The 22,654-nt window shown below is 40.4% G+C and overlaps 1 protein-coding gene across 4 annotated transcripts in view; it reads left to right on the forward strand.

Annotated features, from left to right (window-relative positions):
- The window catches only part of LOC117962659 (ras-specific guanine nucleotide-releasing factor RalGPS1-like), a 136,439-nt gene extending 120,515 nt beyond the window's left edge, over positions 1-15,924 (forward strand). For 2 of the 4 annotated variants that reach the window (XM_058986750.1, XM_058986751.1), the window contains 9 exons: positions 5,184-5,310; positions 6,580-6,731; positions 6,859-6,907; positions 7,855-7,935; positions 8,774-8,882; positions 11,727-11,819; positions 12,570-12,675; positions 13,034-13,125; positions 13,314-15,924. In XM_058986750.1, coding sequence (XP_058842733.1) covers positions 5,184-5,310; positions 6,580-6,731; positions 6,859-6,907; positions 7,855-7,935; positions 8,774-8,882; positions 11,727-11,819; positions 12,570-12,675; positions 13,034-13,125; positions 13,314-13,343 — 839 coding nt within the window. In that variant the 3' untranslated portion in view covers positions 13,344-15,924. Of the gene's footprint in view, positions 1-927; positions 1,005-5,183; positions 5,311-6,579; positions 6,732-6,858; positions 6,908-7,854; positions 7,936-8,773; positions 8,883-11,726; positions 11,820-12,569; positions 12,676-13,033; positions 13,126-13,313 lie in introns of those variants that run through there. The other 2 variants (XM_058986752.1, XM_058986753.1) reach the window with 2 other exon arrangements.
- The last annotated feature ends 6,730 nt before the right edge of the window (positions 15,925-22,654 follow it).

Consider the following 22,654-nt stretch of genomic DNA (forward strand, 5'->3'; position numbering starts at 1 on the left):
GGGGCTTTCTAGAGACTCGGCACCACAGGGGCTTTCTAGAGACTCTGCACCACAGGGGCTTTCTAGAGACTCGGCACCACAGGGGCTTTCTAGAGACTCGGCACCACAGGGGCTTTCTAGAGACTCGGCACCACAGGGGCTTTCTAGAGACTCGTAAAAGTCTAAGCTGTAAAAGACACTTGGTCTGTTTATTTTGTACGTCCCTTTAAATCCCGCAGGCAGGGAAATGGATCCAGAATGAAGAACCAGTAGCATCATTCACAAACCATGTGCCACCGAGCTCTGAGCAGCTTTCATGATACAAGAGCAGTCTGATTTGCATGAGAAGTGTGGTACATAGTGTTCCCACATGTGTCCACAGTCTGCACCGCTGTTTCAGTGTTAACTGGGCAATCAAACCTAATCCTAATTCATTTTATCACGTTATTTTTACCACAATGGAAACTGCACATTCCACCTTCATGATTCTCATTTACCCATTACTCATTTTGTCATTTTTTTGGAGGATATTTTAATTGGCATCTAGGCAATGTTTTAATTTTCTCCTCAACTATATTGGTATGATAACTTAAAATTGTTGACCGCAAAAGTGAAGTATAAATGTAATGTATCAAATTACATAAATAAATACAGCTTGTTCTGTTTTTTTTGTTTTAAATAAAAACTAATTTGGTACTTAGATTGAATTATTACTAAAATATTTTAAGGCTGCTGACATATTTTTTCCAGTGATTATACAGTGGATTTTTTGATGGGTTGGAACCACTTCTTGCATTCAAATGAAATGCATTATTTTATTTATTTATTATTATTATTATTATTATTATTATTATTATTATTATTATTATTATTATTATTATTATTATATTTTAAGGTTAGAAGTGGAAAACAAAATGCTTTTTCTTTTTTTTCTTTTTTTTTTTAAAGTTGCAAACTTCAAATCTTCCCCAGATGCTTTGCAGAGCATTGCAGTGATCACAGCGCTGTAATGAGAGCGTACACACACGTGGCTCTGCTTATCATGTAGCATTCCAGTGAGAGGGGTAAGCTGCTGGCTCCAGCCACTGGGAATCGATTAACTATTAATCATAATCGCAGCCTGAATGCTGTTTATTAGCACTGCTCCAGGCAATAGTTTATATATATATATCTATATATATATTGAGCTGTACTTTTTGAATGCGTCTCAATTTGAGCCCAGTGCTGTGGTTTTTGGATACAATTGTCCTGCCATTTTCTTGAAGATTTATTACGAAATAAATGATGGAAAAATAATTAAGAAGCTCTCCAGCTCCGAGCGGTTCCTTGTACTGCAGTCTGAGAAGGTAAAGCAGCGAGTCCGTGATCTTGCACACAGGTCTCGAAGTCATTAATTCACTCTGTAGGCAGGGATGTCCCAAACAAGCTAGCAGTCAAGTGCCATGTTTTACCCATATGACTCCATCTACGTACACCAGGACAGTCTGGAACAGTGCAGGTTCTTCAACTGCAGTGCATTGTGGTAAGTGTAGTCCTGCTGAGGCAGGTACCAGAATGCATTGGGGTGTGAGTTGAAAAGCCTGCACTGTCCCAGTCCACATGGAGGCATGTGGTAACCCTGGATGGGGTTACTGTACTGGGTGAGATTTGTGTGTAACATAAAGATAAAAGAGCCATAATCTTATACTTTCATGCTCCATACTCACAAACTGTAGAGTTAGGATTCATTTCCTACGACTACAGCATAGATTTGACATTATATATATATATATATATAAAGTGAACATGTACAGCTGGTAATAATTATCTTGTGCGCTACACCCACTTTCATACTTTGCTGTATATTATAACCACATGTGAAAATAATGGATGTTTTTATTAAGGTCTAATTAGGCTGATGAAGTGGATTGAACACGGCAGCTGCTGTGCAGAGATCTGGTGTAATGAAAGGTGTGTGTGCGTGCGTGAGTGTGCGTGTGTGTGTGCGCGTGCACGAGTGGATCTCAATGTTAATGCTCTATCGTAATCATTTTAAACCTGTACCTGTGCAGCTGCAGAATACAGGTAAGCAGATACCTCAAATAACCAGGCACTGTAAACAACTGTAACACACTCCTTTATAAAACTCCTGATTACTATTTATTGCAAACAATAGGAACTAATACTGTACCGAGCTATAGGAGAAACCACTGTCTAATAATAATAATAATAAGGGCCGTGCTTTACGTTTGGTGTCGGTTCAGGACACTAATAGTTGGGATGAGGCTTTTTTTTATTGGATGTGGAATTTATCAGGAGTCAATGAAAACGTTTGTGTAAAAAGTTTGTACGTCGATCATTTAAATAAAACGAGAAGTTCAGCCTTCTCCAAGACAAACACATCACCTCTTTGTGACCTTGAACTCTTCTTCAATCAGGTGAGCTGGAGTGTAGGGCAGGTAAAGCTGTGGAGCAGAGCAATCTGTCTCACCTATGATGTCATGGCATCTCAATCATTTCTAAACCAGGCAGTAGGTAACGCCTTCCAGAATAAAGTTTCAGTTACCATGAACGTGATCTACGCAGAACAACAGTGCCATTGATTGCACAAGGAGCTCCGTGCCCCTGTCAGAAATGCTTCTGACACTGATTCATACCATCCCTGCATAGAGCCTGCTTGCAGTTTCGGGTCCAGCTTTGTATCCTGTTTAATCTGTGCACCATCAGCTTAGGAAGGAGGAAAGAAATCTGCAAAAAACGATGACACAGACTTCAAACAAAACTGCTTATGAATACACGTGTATTTCTGAATTGATGTAATGGCAAGAAAATTGTTATTTAATGTTGTGTTTTGCTTACAAGGAAGACTACATCTTCTTTGGAGTCTGTAAGGAGACTTGATGACGTTTTAGGCCATGTCTACCTTATCTAAGTAGTTGTGCATCTGTTTTCTGTAGAATCACCTCACTATGTTACAAAGCATGGTGCTGTTCTGTAGAACATGGCCCACATCGCGTTTCAATCACTAGCTTTTCATGCTTCAAACAAGGAAATTCTACTTTCCATTACAAACATGTGTTTTTCTGTTCCGTTGTCATGTGTGTGTTTGTACCGTGCTTTACCATGTTGATTAAGCGTGACTGCCTGTACTTCCAATCCTTCCTTTGATCTGTAATTTGATTTGGTTCCGGGTTTACTTGAATATGGTAGGAATTATCCTTTTGTTTACCGATTCAATATAAAAGTACATTTTGAATGTTTGAAAGGAAACAGGAAAAAAACATTATTTTGTCCCAGCACTCGTTTTTAGGATAATAATTACTGCGAGAGGTTTTAGTACATTTTTGAATGATAAATAAAATGAACAGGAAAAAAAAATAAAAAAATCTTCACAAGATCATGAGTTTGCTTGATTTTTGCTTAATGAACTGAGTGGTGTTTTCTATTGCAGTTTTGAAGAAACATGGAAATAATCTATAGAAATCTTGGCATTTTCAAATCAAATCAAGCAGTACTGTCATTGTGTTTTTGCACTGCGCTGGCACTAATCTGAATGGCATGTCAGTAACAAAGAGAATTATTTTAACTGCAGTTGTGTGCCAGCTAACATGACGGAGAACATTAAGATTAATAGCAAACACACAAAAAGAATTGCAGGTAAACTTACCTGGCTTTAACATTAGCGTTCTGTCTGTGTGTTGTGTAACTGGGTGGAGGCTGGCTCAAGACGGTGGCTGTTCACACGCCACAGGTGAACTCCACAAAGAGCCAGACTTATTTACACAAGCAGCTCTTGAACTTTTAACCTCGCTTCACCTGCGAGAGACTAAAAGGAACATCTTTTACCGTTGATTGAGTAATGCCTTTTAAAATGGAAAGATCATTAATGCCCGCAGGATTTTGAACCTGTTTAGGTTCAAAATGTCTCACAATGGTAATACTTTCCATTGCAGATACATGGAGCAGATATGCAGAGAGGTTGCTTTTGAATTGCTGTTTGAAGTTTTGGAAGTTCACCTGCAAAGCTGTGTTGCGTGTTTGTTGTAACTCGCTGTGACTTTAACTGCACCTTCTCTTAACTGTTTCCGTTTCTCTTCTGGAAATCGTATTGCTGCTCATTTCTGTCCCTGGAAATAAATTTCCTTTTAAACCGTGCATCTGTGTTCCCCGTTTCAACAATTGCTGTGATTTGAGAGAGATCTGGATTTTCTCAGATGCATTTTACAATATGAGGGTGGGGAAAAAGGCTAAATGTATGTTCTGTGTAGATCAGCCGCTCTCAACTCAAGTACAAGGTTGTCCTGGAAGAAAACTTGCTTCCTTCTGCTCTGACAATGTTCTCCAACTCTGAGGATTGGTTTTTCCAGCAGAACAATGCTCCATGCCACACAGCCAGGTCAATCAAGGTGTGGATGGAGGACCACCAGATCAAAACCCTGTCATGGCCAGCCCAATCTCCAGACCTGAACCCCATTGAAAACCTCTGGAATGTGATCAAGAGGAAGATGGATGGTCACAAGCCATCAAACAAAGCCGAGCTGCTTGAATTTTTGTGCCAGGAGTGGCATAAAGTCACCCAACATCAATGTGAAAGACTGGTGGAGAGCATGCCAAGACACATGAAAGCTGTGCTTGAAAATCAGGGTTATGCCACCAAATATAGATTTCTGAACTCTTCCTAAGTTAAAACATTAGTATTGTGTTGTTTAAAAATGAATATGAACTTATTTTCTTTGCATTATTCGAGGTCTGACAACACTGCATCTTTTTTGTTATTTTGACCAGTTGTCATTTTCTGCAAATAAATGCTCTAAATGACAATATTTTTATTTGGAATTTGGGAGAAATGTTGTCAGTAGTTTATAGAATAAAACAAAAATGTTCATTTTACCCAAACACATACCTATAAATAGTAAAACCAGAGAAACTGATAATTTTGCAGTGGTCTCTTAATTTTTTCCAGAGCTGTATATACTTATGACAGGCAACTTGAACTGAAGAGCAGTTAACACAGACTCATCAAAAAAAAAAAAAAATTAAAAATCACAGCGTTTGCAAACTACTTAAAAAGGTAAAGCTACTTGTAAATGATATCAACGGCATGCATGTAATGCAGTTATCCAGCTTAACCAGGTTGCAGTGTGTTGGTTCTCCTGGATATTCACAGCTCTGTGTGTCTGTGTCTGTGTCTGTGTGTGTGTGTGTGTGTCTCCCCTCTCCCACAGGCCCTTCCGAGGTCTTGACCTCAGTGCGCTACAGAAGGAGACCCACCTGTCCGGACGCCTCCGTCGCTGCCAGCCTGCCCACACCCCCAGTGGCACGGCACAGGAAGAGCCACAGCCTGGGGAACAAGTGAGTGTGCTGGGGATAGAGGGGAGGGGAGATTGGGCATCAAGCGAGTGCGCTGCCACCGGGAGCAGGGGATGGGGAGCAGGATATGAGCAGCAGTTTCTCCAGAGCATACATTTGTTCCAGACCCAAGACAGAAACAACTGAAGGTGTTTCTAGTTTTGAAACCTCTAAATCCCAGGTTCACTTGCACGGAATTATTGCTGCAGACTTGCCTGGGGGTTTAAAGCCCTGTGCGCTGTTCAGAACCCCAGTGCATTCTGGTAAGTGTAGTCTGTCCTGCTTGTCATCAGCCCATCAAGGCTCCATTCAGCCCATCAAGAATCCATAGTTCACCCCCTAATCTCTTTAAATCGCTTTGGGTTAAATGACCAATTAATAATAATAATAATAATAATAATAATCATAATAATAATAATAATAATAATAATAATAATAATAATAATTTAAAAAATCAATAAACCATGCAGCTGCTAAGTCTTTCCAGCAGATGGTGCTGAAGGGTAAGAACCCTTATGCAGTACAAGGGGTATACCAGATGGAAAAGGCACCTAAGCCAGGCAGGCTGAAGTTGATAGTTTGACAAATAAACTGTGTTTGTGTGTGTTATTCCAAACATAGTATTACGGCTACTTGCATGTTTGGAAAAGTTTATTGGCACCTGCTGCAAAGATTGGAGTAAGTTGCCACGTTGCCTCTTCAGGGTTAATGTGATCTTTTGGATTTGTATTGAATTGTTACACCTTCTCTACGCATTATTATTACCCTCTTAAAACCCTCGTGGTCCTGGATGCATGCTGTGCTTGAAAAACAAATCCACGTGTCAAGACTCCCAGCCTAGAACGTGCATGTCTGTGCACAGTTACATATTGAACCTGGGAAAACATGGAGATCAAGGGATCATCTCGTTTGCAAGGGTGTCCAGGATATTTACAGCATCATAGAAATTAAATAGGTCATATAGGAGTTTAGTCTCTTGTTTTTTTTAATCATTTTTGGTTTTATTAAGCATCAGTTAAGCAGTTACAGCTGCTATAATAAATGATTATGTTATTAGTTTATTTGGCAGACTGCTTTATCCAAGGTGACAGGTGTTACAAGGCAATACAAGGTTACAGTGCAAAAACAGTATTTAAATACAGTGTGGTTTACACTAGGTACAAATACTACTAGAATACAATACGAGATAACTGATCAAAACCATTTGCATCTGCCATGACTGTAAACGGTACTTTCATCCTGTTTAATATTCCTCCTCTCCCTTGTCTCCAGTGTGATGTGTCAGCTGAGTGTCGCGGAAAGCAAAAGTGCCACATTCCCGACTGAGAAACCACGCCACCTGCTGGACGACAGCCTCCTAGAATCCCACAGTCCAGCCAGGAACCTCTCTCAGAACCGCGTCTTCTCAAATGGGACGTCTCTAGGTAAGAAAGCACTGATAGGTCCCCTCTGGGAGCTGCAGTCGCTTCGTGTTTAGTGGCTGTGTGTGTGTTTAGTGCTGAGCAACGTGACGGGTACCTAACTCATCTCCCACTTGTTTTGTGTCTCCAGGCAGCAGTGAAAGCTCCTTCAGTGAAGAGCTGTCGTCGGGCGTGGAGAGGTGAGCCATTCAAAATGAACACTGATCTCGAAACACACAAAGGATGCTTCAGAGAGTCCTGATCACTGCTCTTCCTTCCTAAAGCTGTAGCGCTGCCCCCCTGCCCGTGTATCCAACATCCAGGACATGGGCATGGCCCAATGGGATTCACCCATCAAACACTTGCAATGAGAGCCACTCCCAGTGGTTATTTATTAATAGCATAGAAATGTACGGTGGCAGAACAAATAACTTCCCTGATGTGGGGCCTATTGTACTTATTATGCAAGCTGTTACACTTAACCTTAAAATTGCTAACCTGTGGAACTTGTTGTGTTATAGAAGCACTGGAATATTCACTGTGACTAAAAGAAGGAACAATAACAATAAAATAAAAATAATAAGACAGTGAGGTAATGCAGATAACTAGGTTAGTGATAAAGGGTATATAAAAAGGACCTTTTTATTTGATTGTATTGTTTTTAATTATTTATTTATTTTTTACATTTTGACCACTTTTTTAAATTTTTAAATTGCATTCCCTGCCCCAAGATGGCTTCACATGTACATACATGGACATTTCCTATCATCCTCCTGGGCTAGTTTTAAAAGATCTTCTAAATTGCAGCCTGCTCTAGTGTACAAATCAACTCAACAGACAGGCAGGCATTTTTATCTTTGTAATCACAAGCTCGCTTAGACTAGCTGATTTCTACAAAACCCTTCCGTCTTGGAAGTTAACATGCGGGGAAAAAGATAAAAAGACAGACAGACCGCTCCCCAGCAAGCGTAAGAAGGGGCTTTGTGACACTGACCCTGCAGGCAGCGTTAACAGAGCACACGGCCTTTTGATCTTTCTTGCCCTGCAAAGCCGAAGTCACCCCAGTGGGAGCTGTCAACTCATTCTAATGTTGCTCTTACAAAGCCATGTGGGATCTGACATGTGATGGTTCACACTGATGTTACAGGGGTCGGTTGTGTGCCACATTGGGGCCCAACTGGCGGGTCCCTGTTCGGAATTCTCCGCGGATCAGGAGCTGTGTTTACAGGTACATTCCCGCGGTGGTGATGGTGGTGGCTGTGTCTGTCTCAATCAAGTGGGGCCGTGAGTGTGCATGCGTCATGGGTCAGGATCTCCTGTTTTCATCCTTTTCTTCAGGAGTCGTCCATGAGAATAGATGGATAGTCTTGTTACATTGCCCTTGTATACATCCCCACTCCTCCAGTGCGTCCCAGTTTCACTACTGTCCCCCGTCACTGAATAATACATTCCTTTGCATGTAATGTATGAAGGGAACCAGCTCAGATTGGTACCTTTTAAATGTCGATGGGACTTTGTGATTTCATATGTCTTCATCTTCTCTGCTATCTTGTGCTGTGTATTTCTATGTATTACTATATCAGGAGCAATAGCCAAGGTTTTTAAAATCTAGTTTCTTACCTCTGACAATCTGTTTGGTTCTCAGCGCCGGACACAGATATTTTCGGCCCCTCCACCCGGAGATTAGATTATTTTAACGTCACTGCTGTTACTGCTTTTAAGTAAAAGCAAGCGAACAATAACCGCGCATTCTTTGAATGCGAGGGCTAATTAGCTGTAACAGCTTTGCACGGCGTTCATTTTTTCTTTCAGCTGTAAAAAAAACCAAACAAAACACAACAGCCGTTCAAAAATAAAAATGCCCTTTCTTTGTTTGTTGCAGGATGCTGGTAGCACAATATACAGTCTATAGCACATCATTTAGGATGCATGCTGTATAATCGAATAAGCCACCATGCTATTGCAGTGCTTAGTTTTTCTAATGAGTAATTCAGCGCACCTTCGTTGTTTCTTGCGAGTTCTTTAACTGAAGTGAATGTGTTTGACCTCTTTATCTGAATGTCCAGCCCCACAGGCGCTTGTCCGAGCCGCTCGTCCGGCAGTGGAATGGGCGGGATTGCGATCGAAGGACCCCTGAGAAGAAAGACCTTGCTGAAGGAAGGAAAGAAGCCAGCTGTAAGACTGAATTCAATGCTCCACACATTGAGATTACAAATAAGACTCCCGTTGCATTGCGGTTAGAGCCATTCCTGGTTTTACTAGATTAACTAGGCATGCCTGAGCTTGGTTCTTAAAGGTTCTTAAAGCCGTTTACGGTACAACGTCATTGCATGATTTTTGTTGGTAAAAACACGGCCAAAATAAACATCTGACATTTAATTTAGGGGCTTGTGAGTAATCTAGCTGTTTCTTACTCGTTTTAGATTTGTAAATGGTGCCAATAATTCCCATTTGAAGTAAATGGCTTTGAGGGTCGGTGGCTAATTAACTCCTAGTAAAACCTGGGGTGTCTCTAACTGCTGCCCCATCCCAGTCTCTGCACAAAGCTGGCCAGAACACCCGCCATAACATTGTCAATAAGGAGTGGGACCACCATGGGCAGCCAGCACGGCACAGAGGCATTACAACTGGTCTTAAAGGCGTTTAAATTGCTTTGAGAGGTGCGTGGCGGTTGCTCTATTATTCAGTAGTCAAGGCAGGACAGTACCAGGGCCTGAACTAGGAGCTGTGTGGGGTAATTGGTGAAGGGGCAAATTCTGCATATGTTGCTGCGGAGGAAGCGACAGGAGCGCGCCAGAATACAGATGTGCTGGGAGTAGGAGAGAGAGGGGTCGAGGGCGACACCGAGGTTCTTGGTGGATGAGGATGGAGAGAGGGTGGTGGATTCAAGAGGAACAGAGATAGAGATAAGAAGTGGGGGGGGGGGGGGGGGGGGGAGATCTGATTTTGAAAGGTTGAGTTTGAGATGATGCCAGTTCATCCAGGAGGAGATGGCCGAGAGATGGTGTGACAGGCGGACCGAGGTAAGGAGACTCAAAGTCAGCATGTGCAGGGAAAATAAGACTTTTATAAAACAAAAGGCATGATGGCCAACCAAAAAGACAAACACAAAAACAGGCTTTAAACAAACTAGCTATACCAAAAAGAACCACTCACTCTCTCACACAGGTCTTCTCACTCACAAACACTCACCCACTAACATACCCAACCACTCCCTTTTATACAGGTGCCTGGGTAATTCGCACATCATTAGCCCAGGCACATTCCTCACACAAACTCACTCATATCCACTCTAAACAATACAAACACACAAAACCACCACAATAGGCTGCACCCCATCACAGATGGGTAGAAATACAGGAGGAAATGTCAGAGGTGGGAAAGGAGAGGAAGATCTGAGCATCATCAGCATAGAAGTGGAATGAGAACCCATGGGAGGCAATGAGGGGACCCAGGGAGCGGGTGTAGAGAGAAAACAGGCGAGGTCCCAGGACTGAGCCTTGGGAGGGGACACCAGTCGAAAGAGGGCAAGGACATCCGGTACGTGTGCTCTGAGAGGTAGAAGGAGAACCAGGCAAGAGGTCAGCAAGGGAGGACAGGAGAATAGAGTGGTCAGCTGTGTCAAAGGCAGCAGAGAGGTCAAGGAGAATTAGGACAGAGGAGAGGGAGGCGGCACGGGCAGAGAGAAGAGCAGTTTCACAAGGCGAAAACCAGATTGGAGGGAGTCGAGCAGAGAGTGTGTTGACAGGAAAGCAGAGAGCTGGTGGTGTACCGCTTGCTTGAGGGTTTTAGAGAGGAATGAGACAGGATGGTAGTTCTAGAGGGATGAGGGGGTGGGCGCTAAGGAGGGAAGAGAAGGTAGAGAAGAGTTTACGAGGATTGTGAGTGGAGGATTTAATGACAGAGTGGAAGTAGGAGTGTTTGGCAGCGTACTGCTATGATAAACCTCAAATAAAAACAAGAAATTCATTGCTTGACCGTTTTATTTTCCACTTTCCCCGTGTCGGAACAATTAGGCAAGACTGACTTAATTTATTTTTAAAAATCACGTATGAGAAAGTGTTAAAGACACAAGTCCAAACAACAATACTAATAAAAAACAACAGACCTTGAACTATGACATTAAAACACACACCGGGCCTGCCCAGGCACATGAAATGAGCCGTACAGGCAGGAGCAAGACTGCAAGGCCCTGTCATTCATTAACAAAGCTTTGAAATGAACCTCTGCCTTCTTCAGTGCAGCTTTACAAAGTTTTACTTCTGCACTCAAGTCTCACCCTTTTCAAGGCTTACTGGAAATAATCCTATCAATGATTAGATCTGTCAGTGTCACATCTATATATTTATCTTAATGATTAGATCTGTCAGTGTCACATCTATATATAATCTCTTAATGATTAGATCTGTCATCAGATTGTCCAACACCTGAACAAAACCAGTTATCCCTTTTCTGAGCAAAGCAGAAATGTTGTGGAAACAGCTGTATGTGCGGTCTGGCACAGAGAGCGATGAAAGCCTCTTCTCATCCTGTCCTGAACACCACGTGCACTGGCTGTGCATATGAAATCAAACCACTGGAACTGAAAATTAGATTAGGGATTGCCTAATTTAATTGATGACTTTAATAAGCCACGCATGCAATTAAAAATCGGAAGAGAAAAGGAACACATAGTGACAAATGGTGAATTGTATAAGATTAAACACAAAGCGGTCTCACATTTTCACACGTGAATGCCTATTGTTTCTGTAAATTACTGACTGAAAATTGAAATTCTCACACAGGTTTCATGCAGGCAGGTATATAAAGGATATAAATGTCACATCTTTGCACATGACTGTAGAGAGGATGGAGGATGGGTCTAAGTGGGTGATGAAAAAATGTACCTTGTGTTTCATGAAGTAATATTGCCGTGGTTATGATCGCAGCTTTTGATATTATATGCGTTTATTTTTACGGGGGTGGGAATTTAATAAAAAATATGGACAATGCGGTCAGTGTGCATTTCCCTTATTCCAGCTTTCCTCCTGGAGCCGCTACTGGATCAGACTCTCAGGCTCAACTCTTCAGTATTACGGTTCCAAAGCACTGAGGGCCACTGAAAGAAAGCACGTAAGCATTAGAAAAATAAATTAAAAAATTCAGTTGCCCTGAAAATAGTTATACAGTATGTACCAAAACAATAAGCTTGTTACCAGTTCATAAGGCATCTATACATCCATCTACAGCAAGAATTGTGATCTGCACTTCCATATGGCAGATACCTGTGGTCTACGTTTAGTTTTTTCTTGTGGAGGGTTGCGTGTTTCCTGGTCTACCCCCTTGACTCATACATATATATATTTTTTTATCATCTTCCCTATCTCACCATAGCAACGGTTAAAATAAGATCTGTATTTAAATAAAATCACTAGGAAAATTTCTGTCAACTTTAGAAGTTACCGACGAACCTAGAAGATGAACTGCAGACTATATTGCAACTAATTCAGATGGTATTTTGGAGTACACATAGATTCTTTACAGTATCACTGCAACTCCAGTATTAAACCAGTGCACATTACGCTGATAAGCTATATAAAAATGGACAAAACACAAGCCCTTCTTGAGAGCTAATCATTCATGACAGAGTTAGAATTTGTAGATTGACTAGTTCTGCTTGTGCTTTGCAGCTTTGTTCCTAAAGCTATGGCTATGATCAAACATTCAGGAGAAGCACCAGGTTTGCTTATCTTGAATGCGTAAGGTCAGCTATGGGTAATCCTTCTTTCTTATCGGAGTTATTTAAAGATATCTTAAAAGCTAGACAGAGACTGCGGGTTTCCTGTCCTTTTCGGAATCAATGCAGGTGTCTTTGTTTTGCAGTATAAATCCACGCCCTGTAAAAAGGTTCTTGTGATTGGATGGATGGTGGTCTTACCCGATGATCCGGAGCACCCCGATATATTCCAGCTCAACGACCCTGATAAAGGTGAGGCTTGGGGCACAATTATTAATTTGTCGATTTCAGGGATGGAAATAAGACTCCCATTGCAAAGCAGTCTGATCCATTCCTAGTTTTACTATAAGGTTAATAAGACACACCTGAGCTTGTTTCCTATACACCTCGGCTAATCAAGCTAGTTGTAAAACCTGGCATGGGTGAAACTGCTATGGAATAGGAGTTTGTTTGCCCCCATCCTTGTTATTATCAATGACACTTTTTTTTTCATCTTAAGTAGTTTTTATCTTTAATCATTCCACGGTTAGATGTTTTTAAAACATTCTTTCTGGATGCATTCCGCTTCTTCCTTTTTAAAGTTTTAAGCCGTGTCCCGTATCTCTTGCAGGCAATGTGTACAAGTTTCAGACTGGTTCAAGGTTTCATGCAATACTTTGGCACAAGCATTTGGAGGATGCCTGCAAGAGTGGACGGCCTCAGGTACGTCAGAATACTCATTTATAAAAAGGTTACTCTTCACATCAAATGCCTCCCAAGTTACAATACTCCCAAACTCTGTTCTTGAGCAGCTTGGCTCGGGTGTCTAAACCATACAAAACTTAGCAGACAGGTCTTGCAGTGTTATGTGAAAGGGGTTTGCTTAGTCATCTGTGTTGTATGTCTTTCAGATACCTGCCAACCTGATGTCTTTTGAATAAAATCTCTTCTCGGCAGCCTGGCCTGCGGGGACAGTGGCAACCTCATGCTTTTGGGAAAACTCAACCTGCAGAACAAGAACGGTGTGTTTTTTGGAACAGAGGATTGTTAAAACACTGTTTACAGTACAAAGGAGTGGCCTAGAAGAAACAACTGGCATACTTACTTGAATCAAGAAAAGAACTTCATTTTTAATACTTCAAGAGAAAGCAGAATAGAAGATGAGTGCAGTCCATGAGTCTCGTGTACCAGACTGCTTAAATGAATCTGTTGGTTTTGGTCAATGGCGACCAATGAACTGTGCATCAAAAGACTCCAAACTCCTGCCTAATGTTTTTTCATTTAATTCTTTTGTTTGTTTTTTAAATGTGTTATGCTGCTTTATGTAACTGAACGTTTTTTTTTTTTAGCCCATGTTGGGTTTTAAAAGAAAGGAAAAAGAAAAAAAGTTTCTACTGCACATAAAACTTACTGGGAGTGTTAACAGACTTCAGAGTGTAACTGTTTAGAATAGATCACCTGAGAACACGATTGAGGTACAGGATTGTGTGTGTGTGTGTGTCTGCCTGCCTGCCTGCCTTACACAAGGGTCTGCCCTCCACACATTGACTGGACAGGTTGTGGAACGTTGGCACCCCAAGAAAAGACAAAGGGACAAAGGGCAAAACACGTTTCTCAAAGTGAAAACTACAAGCAAGTTCAAGCAGAAAGGACACACCAAATGGAAGGTGTCAAATACTGCAGCCTGCGCACGTACCCAGGAATGATCTATTTGTTTATGACCACAGTGTGTCCCATGTATATCTACACAGTGTGTAAGGGATAAACCTGCCCCCTTTAGTACACAAGACACACCTAAATGACCTTTAGCTAATACAAATATTGAACTGCCAATGCAGCGACTGGACCCAAACACGTTGATATGTATTTAGAATGTAAATAGGGTTCCAGTTTGCATTGCCCATTTATTTATTACAATAATTCAACCCATTGATATGACGCATCCATGAATAGCAGAACGCTCAATGGTAGAATGGATTGTTTTACTTTGAAAAAGAATCTTCGACTACAAGTCTGTCTCGATGCCTTCAGATGTGTTGACAGCATCTCTTTAGTAATACACTAAATCAACGTGTGGGGCAATCCAATGTGCCACATACAGAACATATCATTAGCACGGTTTTGTTTTTTCTTAAATTGATCCAGTTTATTTGAACACACCTAATGGTTTGAATTGGTTTATACAGGTAAAACCTTCAAGACATGCTGATAATGCAAGGTCAGTTGAAACCATGTGATCCTTTAGCTTAATTCCCCAAGCACGTTTTTTCCTGAAATCTTAAATTTACCGTCACTGCTTCGAGATCATTTGGCAGTACAATCAAATAATCTTGTCAGGACCTGTTATTTAGAAAATAACAATAAATACTGTTAACTACTGATCAGCTTGGCTATTTATTTATTTATTTTTATCCCCCCCCCCCCCATATCAGCAGATTAAATGTGGTTTGGAGCTATACCCTCTTTTTAAAATGTATTAATAAAAGTTGTCTTGAGTTTAAACGCTCAACGTGGTTTAGTCACCAAATGTTGGGGGTCTGATAGCCTTGTTTATCAATATTTGTTTTAAGGAAGAGAAAGGACCATTTAGCACACAGTTTCAATGTTGGATATTATTTTTAGTATTGCTGTATTTATCTTTTAATGCACACTGTATAGTGTATCAGCCTATACGAGTAAAGGTAAAGAAGTTGACTGTTTATTTTCTGTTTTGGAATTGTAAAAAACTATTATATAAAACAAACAAGGTTTTAATGGAGTACTTTATTTATTGTAAGGTATAACACAGCTGCTAGAGGAATGCATTGCAGTCTTTTTGGTGTATTTTGTCTTGATGCTACGGTAGCATTAACCGGATACTTAACCCTCTCTAATCATTGTATGGTGCTATAGTTAAACGTTTCTTAATGAGATGATCGATCACACCCCCCCCCCCCCCCCCCCCCCCCCCAAAAAAAGTGTTTTTATGAATCGTCGTTGTACCTTGTCATATTCTTGTTGGTTTCTAGTACTTCACACATCATCGTGATAAGTTCACAATATTTAATTGTAGTGTTTATGTATTTCATACGTTCAGAGTGCCAAAATGAATGGTCACCAACCCATTCTGAGAAATGTAAAAACGTGTAATTGGAGAATTGTGGATGGCTGTGCTGTATACACACACATGTTATAGCAGTACCAGTTTTCACATATGTGTAAAAACAACCGAAATATACATGTATGTGTGCGTGTGTATAAACAAATATATAAATCCATGTGTACACATATTTCAGTTGTTTGTACATGTGTAAATTGGTGCTTCCCCAGCCCACTGCATGTTATTTGTGTACAAACATTGTTTCTGTTGGGTTTGTGGCTACATGACCACTAAACCTTAACTGCCCAGCAAGGCTGTCGTTGTGTTGGTTTTCTTGGTTAAATTATTTGTTACCTTGCCCTCGTACGAAGCTGGAGTATTTTTCCAGCTTGTAACACTGATGACACAGTTTCATGAAATAAAACATGTTTATTTAAAGGACATGCTGGTCTCACGTGTTGAATTAAATGCCCTTTCAGCGGGGTTCAGTTATGTTGGCCAGGTGTTTTGCACAAATCTGGGCAGAACCAACCAGACAGCAATTTTTAGTTGAGCAACACTGTGCCGACGTTACCTTGAAGTGCTATAGGTCAGGCTGAAGATATGATCTACTGTATAACAGGATTACAGCAAACAATGCAGATCTTACTTATTCTGTTGGAATTATACTCAAAACCGGTTTGTACTTTCTGTTGTTGAGGTTTACCAACGCATGGATCGTGCCAAGATAGAGTGCTTGTGAACTACATAACCACACTAATTGTTTGCTAAACTGTCTTAGATTGTCCCAGGTGCTGCCGAGACCTGCAATTGCTACTGTGTTTACACACTGCCCATTTAAACTCCTCACAAAACACACAGGCTCTTTCCTCCCTATGCTCTCTGCCTGTGCGCACGGTCTACACCACACTCTGCCTCGCTGCTTCCTAACTGCTATCCACTGTATCACGCTCTTGCAAAATCTCCCACCACCACCACTGCTGCTGCTCTAACCCTTCCAACCTGATCTCTCTCTCCCCCTGCCCCGTCCCCATCAGCTCACTTCCTTGACAAGCACCTCCTTCCTCTCTTCACTCCCTCTATCCCTATCATCTCTCCAACTCTATTCTTTCATTCTCTCTCTCCACCTCTCCCCCTACTCACAAAGCTGGCCACCAGCAGGACCTGATTTGCTCCAGAAGCTGATCTCCTCCTTCCCCTACTATCGCCCTCCTCGAACCACTTCATCTCCTTTGCTCTTTTTCTGCCCTCTTTCTCTCTTTTTGCACCGATGTTATATTCAAGTGCTATAGGTCGGGCCAACGCTGGTGCTACGTTGTTTTTTTTGGTGGTTAGGAAACTGGGCTAAAGTTGGCATATTTGTTTTTTAGTTGTTAAAATATTGTTCTGTAAATGCTTATTTTATTATTTCCGTGGACTAACAAGCCCTGTTCTGCTGCAGATATGGCCATGCCTGCCTGGTTATTTCACAGACTGTTCTGTTTAAAGTAGCTGAAGTTGTTTTAAAGTATTGCTCTGTGTTTGTTCTTGAAGAATACGTTGTGTGACCAGTAAATAGCTTAGCTGTCCAGTTTAGTTAAATTAAATAAATAAATAAATAAAAACACCAAAGGTTTTGCTTAGCCTGGTAGTCTACAGGACCTTTAGTCAGGGAAATAAGTTAGTACTTCATTGGGAGTTTGGCTTTTGTTTAGCTGGTTTTATTTTATTTTGTGTAAATAATAAAAGTGTGCAGGAATGCGCTAAAAACACTTTTTGGTGTCTGGGTCACCTCTTTAAAAAGGGTGCCAATCCAACTGCTATAAATGGTTTCTTAATTTTTCAAAATATACAGTACTGTGCAAAAGTTTTAGGCAGGTGTGAAAAAATGCTGTCAAGTAAGAATGCTTTCAAAAATAGACATGTTAATAGATTATATTTATCAATTAAAATGCAAAGTGAGTGAACAGAAGAAAAATCTACATCAAATCAATATTTGGTGTGACCACCCTTTGCCTTCAAAACAGCATAAATTCTTCTAGGTACACTTGCACACAGTTTTTGAAGGAACTCGGCAGGTAGGTTGGCCCAAACATCTTGGAGAACTAACCACAGTTCTTCTGTGGATTTAGGCAGCCTCAGTTGCTTCTCTCTCATCATGTAATCCCAGACAGACTTGATGATGTTGAGATCAGGGCTCTGTGGGGGCCATACCATCACTTCCAGGACTCCTTGTTCTTCTTTATGCTGAAGACAGTTCTTAATAACTTTCGCTGTATGTTTGGGGTCGTTGTCATGCTGCAGAATAAATTTGGGGCCAATCAGATGCCTCCCTGATGGTATTGCATGATGGATAAGTATCTGCCTGTACTTCTCAGCATTGAGGAGACCATTAATTCTGACCAAATCCCCAACTCCATTTGCAGAAATGCAGCCCCAAACTTGCAAGGAACCTCCACCATGCTTCACTGTTGCCTGCAGACACTCATTCGTGTACCGCTCTCCAGCCCTTCGGCGAACAAACTGCCTTTTGCTACAGCCAAATATTTCAAATTTTGACTCATCAGTCCAGAGCACCTGCTGCCATTTTTCTGCACCCCAGTTCCTGTGTTTTCGTGCATAGTTGAGTCGCTTGGCCTTGTTTCCACGTCGGAGGTATGGCTTTTTGGCCGCAAGTCTTCCGTGAAGGCCACTGCTGACCAGACTTCTCCGGACAATAGATGGGTGTACCAGGGTCCCACTGTTTTCTGCCAATTCTGAGCTGATGGCACTGCTGGACATCTTCCAATTGCGAAGAGAACTAAGCATGATGTGTCTTTCATCTGCTGCAGTAAGTTTCCTTGGCCGACCACTGCGTCTACGGTCCTCAACGTTGCCCGTTTCTTTGTGCTTCTTCAAAAGAGCTTGGACAGCACATCTGGAAACCCCTGTCTGCCTTGAAATGTCTGCCTGGGAGAGACCTTGTTGATGCAGTATAACTACCTTGTGTCTTGTTGCTGTGCTCAGTCTTGCCATGGTGTATGACTTTTGACAGTAAACTGTCTTCAGCAACCTCACCTTGTTAGCTGAGTTTGGCTGTTCCTCACCCAGTTTTATTCCTCCTACACAGCTGTTTCTGTCTCAGTTAATGATTGTGTTTCAGCCTACATATTGAATTGATGATCATTAGCTCCTGTTTGGTATAATTGTTTAATCATACACCTGACTATATGCCTACAAAATCCCTGACTTTGTGCAAGTGTACCTAGAAGAATTGATGCTGTTTTGAAGGCAAAGGGTGGTCACACCAAATATGGATTTGATTTAGATTTTTCTTCTGTTCACTCACTTTGCATTTAGTTAATTGATAAATATAATCTATTAACATGTCTATTTTTGAAAGCATTCTTACTTTACAGTATTTTTTCACACCTGCCTAAAACTTTTGCACAGTACTGTACATAATATATGATGGTTTTTTTATCTGTTTATCTTGCTCCGCATTTTCACATTAGTCCCCCAACAAGTTTGTCATAAATTAAAACAGGTTGCAAAAGAAATGGGAGGCGTTGCAGCCGTTCAGCCTCCAAATGCAATTGCAATACATTGAAATGTATTCCAAATTCCTAACCCCAGTCAATACTTTATACAATACTGCGTCGCTGTGGTACCCTCAGCTCTTGCTCACGTGGTCGGTCATTTGTTTAGTTTCTGAGAGGTAAGACTCAATTTTATTTTTTATTTTTTTTTGGTACTGCTCTTTTTAGATTTTAGTTTTTTAAAAGTACTGAAATACATACATTTTGCTAACATGGTAAATTAGTACTAATATTTTAGGGATGCTTGGAAATGATTTGCTAAATGTTTGTAAAATTAAGTTCAAACCTTCAGTGGTACTAATTTGTGTATTTTACTGGTGACGTTGATTGAAAATCCTATAATAATAATAATAATAATAATAATAATAATAATAATAATAATAATAAATAAAACTATTTGTTGAGCGCCTTTCATACCAAGAGGTTCAAGGCGCTTCACACAGACTTGTAAAAAGCAGTAATTACAAAACATATTGTAAAAAGAATAAGAAAATAAGACAGTAACATAAAAAGATAGGTACAATTGTATATATATATATATATATATATATATATATATATATATATATATATATATATATATATATATATACACACACACACCTGTATATTATCATACAGGTAATCTATATCAATGGAATAAAACATTAACATGTAGTTTAAAAACAGGTTATATAGAGCAGTGATCACGTTTTTATCATTTAAATAAAAACACACGTTTATGTACAGGGAATTGATGTTGCTTGAGATATTCATACATATACAGTAGTGCTGGACGAATTTGTTGTTACCGATTATCGGCTGTAAATGTTCACGATGATCAGGATTATTGGCTGAATAAATAAAATATATAAAACATAACTTGTAACGTGTCTCTGTTATTGCTACAAAAAAAAGTGTTTAAAAAATGCTTTCCAGTTCTCAGCTGTTGAGCAGTTTCCCATTGCAGACATAGATCGATTGTTACTGTAACCCTCGGTGGGGCTCTCCATATTCAGCGCTTGCAAAAAGTAGGGTTGCAACCTTTATCAAATAATGATTCATTAATACTTACACGTTATTACTTGAAACTCTTTTTTTGCACAATGCAGGGCACCCCAATGTATCTTTCTAACATTTTATTCCCCTGGGCTCACCCTAGTTTGTTGAATACAAATGCTCATTTTCTTCAAAACGTAACATAGCTCAACAAAATACTTCGGAATGGGTGAACAGAACCTTCAAATTCCTGGCTACTGAACGAACTTTCGAACACAGCCATGCAATTTTGAAGCTCACTTTTTTTTCTGTATGTTTTTCACACGCTCTTTTTACAACAGAAGGCGCAAAGGCTGCAGTATCAGCAGTGTGATGCGTGTAGTGGGCGGGGTCTGCAGGGGGCGCTGCTCCCCCACTTCTTGGCTTCCGTACGTCACATTGAGAATATTTAACTGATCTGTTGAGTGTATGGGGAAAGGGGGACGGCAGGGTAGACAATAGCGACCCCTCACTTCTTAATACAGCACTACACCCCTGCGGGTCAGTTTAAATCGCCATTGCTGTATTACTCTTTAAAACTGGGTTTCGTTTGATGCTAATCAAGATGCAAGACTTACAGGGTAAATAAAGACATTTGGGTTGAATCTAAAGCTTTTATTTAAACACTATGAAATTATGAAAAATAGTCTACGATGACTTTTGTTTAATCTCCATTCAATTGAACACACAGAGGATCTTTATTTCCGCTTACTCAAGTTCTTAATTGTGTGTTCCCTCCACTCACACAGTGTCTTAATAGCTTCATTACGAATCAGTTTGCTATTTTTGTGTGTATACATTTTTGTACATTTCACCACAATTCTGTTTTAAATCCTCCGTATCTTGTAATACAGCTTGAAATCCTGTTAACACGACTCCATCCTGATTGTAATCTCGTTTTAAATCTCGCAAGCGACGTCTCCAATAGAAATGTAGGAATGTGGTGTCACTCAGTAGTTGGGGCGGGTTTAAAGTATTGAGAACGAATCGAATGATAGATGCAAATCAGGAAGGCGGGACATTGCCCAGCAGCACTGGGAAATGTATTTATTATTATTTTTGTAGTAGGTTTTATATTTTAATTGGAATAGGGTAAAGTCAACGTGAATTGATTAACTATTTCCACAGTTTTTCCGGTGTTTCTTGACTAGCCACCCATTTCATTTTTTTTTTGTAATCGGGGGTGTTTGATCGGATCTTATCAGTTTAAACTGAAATTCAGAAGCCCTAATTATATGGTAATTAACAAATAAATAAATAAAATAAAAAGTGACCAGTAAAATAGTGTTACAGACACATCCTTTAAGATGTTGGTTTCAGCGTGTGGGGAAACGGTTAATGAAGCATCAATGCTGAGAATTTCAACCTTTTGAGTACATGCAAAAAAAAAAAAAAACCTTTGCATTCATTCATTCATTTTTAGATAGCTAGAGATAGATAATGTGTGTGTTTAGGGCAGCAGTGTGGAGTAGTGGTTAGGGCTCTGGACTCTTGACCGGAAGGTCGTGGGTTCAATCCCAGGTGGGGGACACTGCTGCTGTACCTTTGAGCAAGGTACTTTACCTAGATTGCTCCACTAAAAACCCAGCTATATAAATGGATAATTGTATGTAAAAATAATGTGTAAAAAATAATGTAATTGTATGTAAAAATAATGTGATATCTTGTAACAACTGTAAGTCGCCCTGGATAAGGGCGTCTGCTAAGCAATAAATAATAATAATAGAAGATTGTATGTACACATCATTGTATGTATGCATCTGGATTTGGCCTGCCTATTTTTAACAACTGTTGAACATTGACAGAATTTGGAACATTTAACAACTGGCTGGCGCTTAAACGTGTACCAACATGAATAGAAATATGTTTTTCCAAGTGTTTACTTTAAACGTGTACTCTGAACTATTAACACCCCTCGGAGATATGAATAGTTTTTTTATTTTTTATTTTATTTTTTTTAGATATTGAACAGAAGCTGCAATATGAAGGACAGCAACAGTCCCTTAAGGGTACATACATGGAGGACCAGGAGTTGGAGTGTCAAGAAATTAGAGTTCTTTTGGTGCCTGCTGGCCGTTGGGTTAATCCTGATCTTTATCTATGACAAGAGTCACCTGCAAACAGCCAAGCCTGTGAAAAACACACATGCTTGTGAAATTCCAGTAAGCTCCGATGAACGCCCCCTGAAGACGATCATACCTGTGAAAAACGCACAGGCTTTTGTTATTCCAGTAAGTTCTAATGACCGTCCCCTGAAGATGATCATACCTGTGAAAAACGCACAGGCTTTTGTTATTCCAGTAAGTTCTAATGAACGTCCCCTGAAGACGATCATACCTGTGAAAAACGCACAGGCTTTTGTTATTCCAGTAAGTTCTAATGACCGTCCCCTGAAGATGATCATACCTGTGAAAAACACACATGCTTGTGAAATTCCAGTAAGTTCTAATGAACGCCCCCTGAAGACGATCATACCTGTGAAAAACGCACAGGCTTTTGTTATTCCAGTAAGTTCTAATGACCGTCCCCTGAAGATGATCATACCTGTGAAAAACACACATGCTTGTGAAATTCCAGTAAGCTCCGATGAACGCCCCCT

The sequence above is a fragment of the Acipenser ruthenus genome, chromosome 15 (genome assembly GCF_902713425.1).
Source record: "Acipenser ruthenus chromosome 15, fAciRut3.2 maternal haplotype, whole genome shotgun sequence".
Classification (NCBI taxonomy): domain Eukaryota; kingdom Metazoa; phylum Chordata; class Actinopteri; order Acipenseriformes; family Acipenseridae; genus Acipenser; species Acipenser ruthenus.